This window comes from Penaeus monodon, chromosome 2 (assembly GCF_015228065.2).
Source record: "Penaeus monodon isolate SGIC_2016 chromosome 2, NSTDA_Pmon_1, whole genome shotgun sequence".
Taxonomy (NCBI): domain Eukaryota; kingdom Metazoa; phylum Arthropoda; class Malacostraca; order Decapoda; family Penaeidae; genus Penaeus; species Penaeus monodon.
This window is the reverse complement of record NC_051387.1, coordinates 49,461,538-49,464,037: the sequence shown is the minus strand read 5'-3', so window position 1 is coordinate 49,464,037 and position 2,500 is coordinate 49,461,538. Positions and strand designations below refer to the sequence as shown.

The following is a 2,500-nucleotide window of genomic DNA, read 5'->3' as shown; positions in this document are numbered from 1 at the left end:
AAATAATAATAAAAATAAAAGCAATTCTAATCAAACGTTTCTCTGCTCTGCCAACAGGTCTTGTGTCACCGCCATGAGAACCACAACCATCACATGCATTCTTGCCACCTGCTGCCTCGCCCTCCTCATGCAGTAAGTCATGTACTTGTTCGTCATGAAATGTCTGCCACGAGTCTGTTTGCGTCTGTCTGTTTGTCATCTCTTATTCAGTTATTTTTCTCTTGTTTTCTCGCTTTTTGTTATTGTTTGTTTCATTTCTAATTTGTTTTTGCGTGTGACGTTTTCTTGTTTTTTTTTTTAGGTAATTGTATTTGTTCTTGTTTTCTTTTTTTCTGTCAGTGTTTTCTGCTTCTATTTTGTTTGTTTGATTCAGAAAAAATAAATTCTTCTGTAAGGGTCAGTGATGTGTACATCTCTTCATTTCCGCTTCTATTGATAACAATTAAGATCAGTGCTTCTCTCTTTATTCGTTTGCTAACATAATACATATCTGTGCTCACATATCTTATCACAAACACGCACTTTAAGCCGACATGAACTCTAGCTATAAACTTACACTCAATTTAATTCAAGCACACGGCTGTCTTTACCCGTTACACACACACTTCCGTTTACGCACCCATACGCACACTTGTCCATCCACACGTGCACACATAAATTATTAAACACACCCATACACAGACTTCCGTTCAAATACACACACACAAACATACACACACATATTTGCACGTAGATACACACAACTATGTTTATATCCATGCACAAATAGACATACACACGTACAAATTTGCATATACACAGCCACGGTCATGCACACACACACACACACACACACACACACACACACACACACACACACACACACACATACACACACACACACAAACATCGTTGCAATTCAAACACAGATAACACAAAGAACAACCAAGAAAGAAATATAATAAGAATAACAAACAAAGACGGTTCTAAGTCCTCACCTTGCGGTCTCCTCTCCCCAGGTGGGCGGCAGCGGCTCCCAGGTGTAAGATCCACGACCGCACGTCACACGACAACTGCAAATATGGCACGGCGAGGGACTGGTGTCGGAACACGGTCTGTGCCAAGGTCAGTGGGGATAAGGTGTCACTAGTCCCATGATATATCTAAGTTCTAATAATAAATTGTGTGAGTATGCGTCTGTATCGCGACTGGGAGGAACATTGCTCATTCGGTCTGTCGATCTGCCAGCGATTCGCAGGATAAAGATGCCAACATTTATCCTTTATATCCTGCCTGACGCATCCTTTTCCTTCTCTCCCCCAGGGACCGGGGGAGTCCTGCGGAGGCTACAGGTGGGAGAACGGGAAGTGCGGCCTCGGGATGATATGCTCCTGCGGGCGGTGCTCCGGCTGCTCCATCATCGACGGCACGTGCTCGCCCCACTCGATGGTCTGCGTCTCGAATTAGAGCTCGAGAAGATGCCAAGGAGAGGAGCGAGGGAGCAGCAGTGCCTCTAAGGACCACGACAGCGTCTCCGGCAGGCGCGCGACCGCCCAGCTCTCGGTTTGCCTCGAGTCGACGGCGCTTCCAACTTTACCGGAGAGTGAAAAGGCGTCTACTTTAGTTTATATATTGTTGCATGTTACATATATGCGCTTGTGATATATTAAGTACAAATATTATTATAAGAGTTGTACGGGGTATATAGCAACGTAGTTAAGACAGTAGACCCGGCGGGAGCACCTTGCCCGTCCTTCCCCTCGTGGGTTGGCCAGCTGCAGAAAGACTGCTGTTCCTCTCTGTCTCTCTTTCTTTCTTTCTTTCCTTCTCTCTCTCTCTCTCTCTCTCTCTCTCTCTCTCTCTCTCTCTCTCTCTTTCTCTCTCTATCTCTCTGTTTCTCTTTTTTTTTTCTCTCTTCCTCTTTTCTTCCTTCTCTCCTCCGTTCGACCTTTCCCTTCTCAAGTCTGTCCCTCAGCCCTCCTTATCAGCCAGGCCCTCTCTGGCACCTCCTCTGCAGGTTATTCCATAGTTTTATGCATCACTGCCTGACAATGCAATGCTCTGAGAGCGAATTATGTCAGTGAGGTTCGGCGTTCGAGCCCCAAGCTTTAAGTTTATTTTATGTTGTCTCAAGTGTATAATGGTATATACGTATCGTAGTGGAATTTTACTTGTTAGGACCACCATTGTGATCACACTATCACTAACAATTTTGTTTCGCTATGACTAAAAGCTGTAATGTTCAGAAACAGCTGTAGTTGATGAACAGGCCTGACAACTCTCTTCTCATGTCAACATTCTCCACCCCCAAAAAACGAGTAATTTATTACTAAAACTGTAAAACCATCATTGTCTCATTCATACATCGATTTCGTAAGATTTTCCTTGAAGTACCTCTACCCAAGTTCCCCAAGTCTGTATTCTTTGTGCATCTTTCCATTTAGGTTTTGCTGCAAACGTATTGGTTTCTTGGAGACTCTGTTGTTTAACTGTACAAACTGAACGACCTTCTCTGACATAT

At 43.9% G+C, this 2,500-nt stretch overlaps 1 protein-coding gene across 1 annotated transcript in view; it reads left to right on the top strand.

Annotated features, from left to right (window-relative positions):
- Positions 1–2,500, top strand: part of LOC119583437 (neuroparsin-A-like) — a 5,226-nt gene that overhangs the window by 2,159 nt on the left and 567 nt on the right. The window contains exons 2-4 of the mRNA XM_037931923.1: positions 58–132; positions 999–1,104; positions 1,303–2,500. The exon at positions 1,303–2,500 is cut by the window's right edge and continues 567 nt beyond it. Of these exons, the coding sequence (XP_037787851.1) occupies positions 74–132; positions 999–1,104; positions 1,303–1,446 (309 nt within the window). The 5' untranslated portion in view covers positions 58–73 and the 3' untranslated portion in view covers positions 1,447–2,500. The remainder of the gene's footprint in view (positions 1–57; positions 133–998; positions 1,105–1,302) is intronic.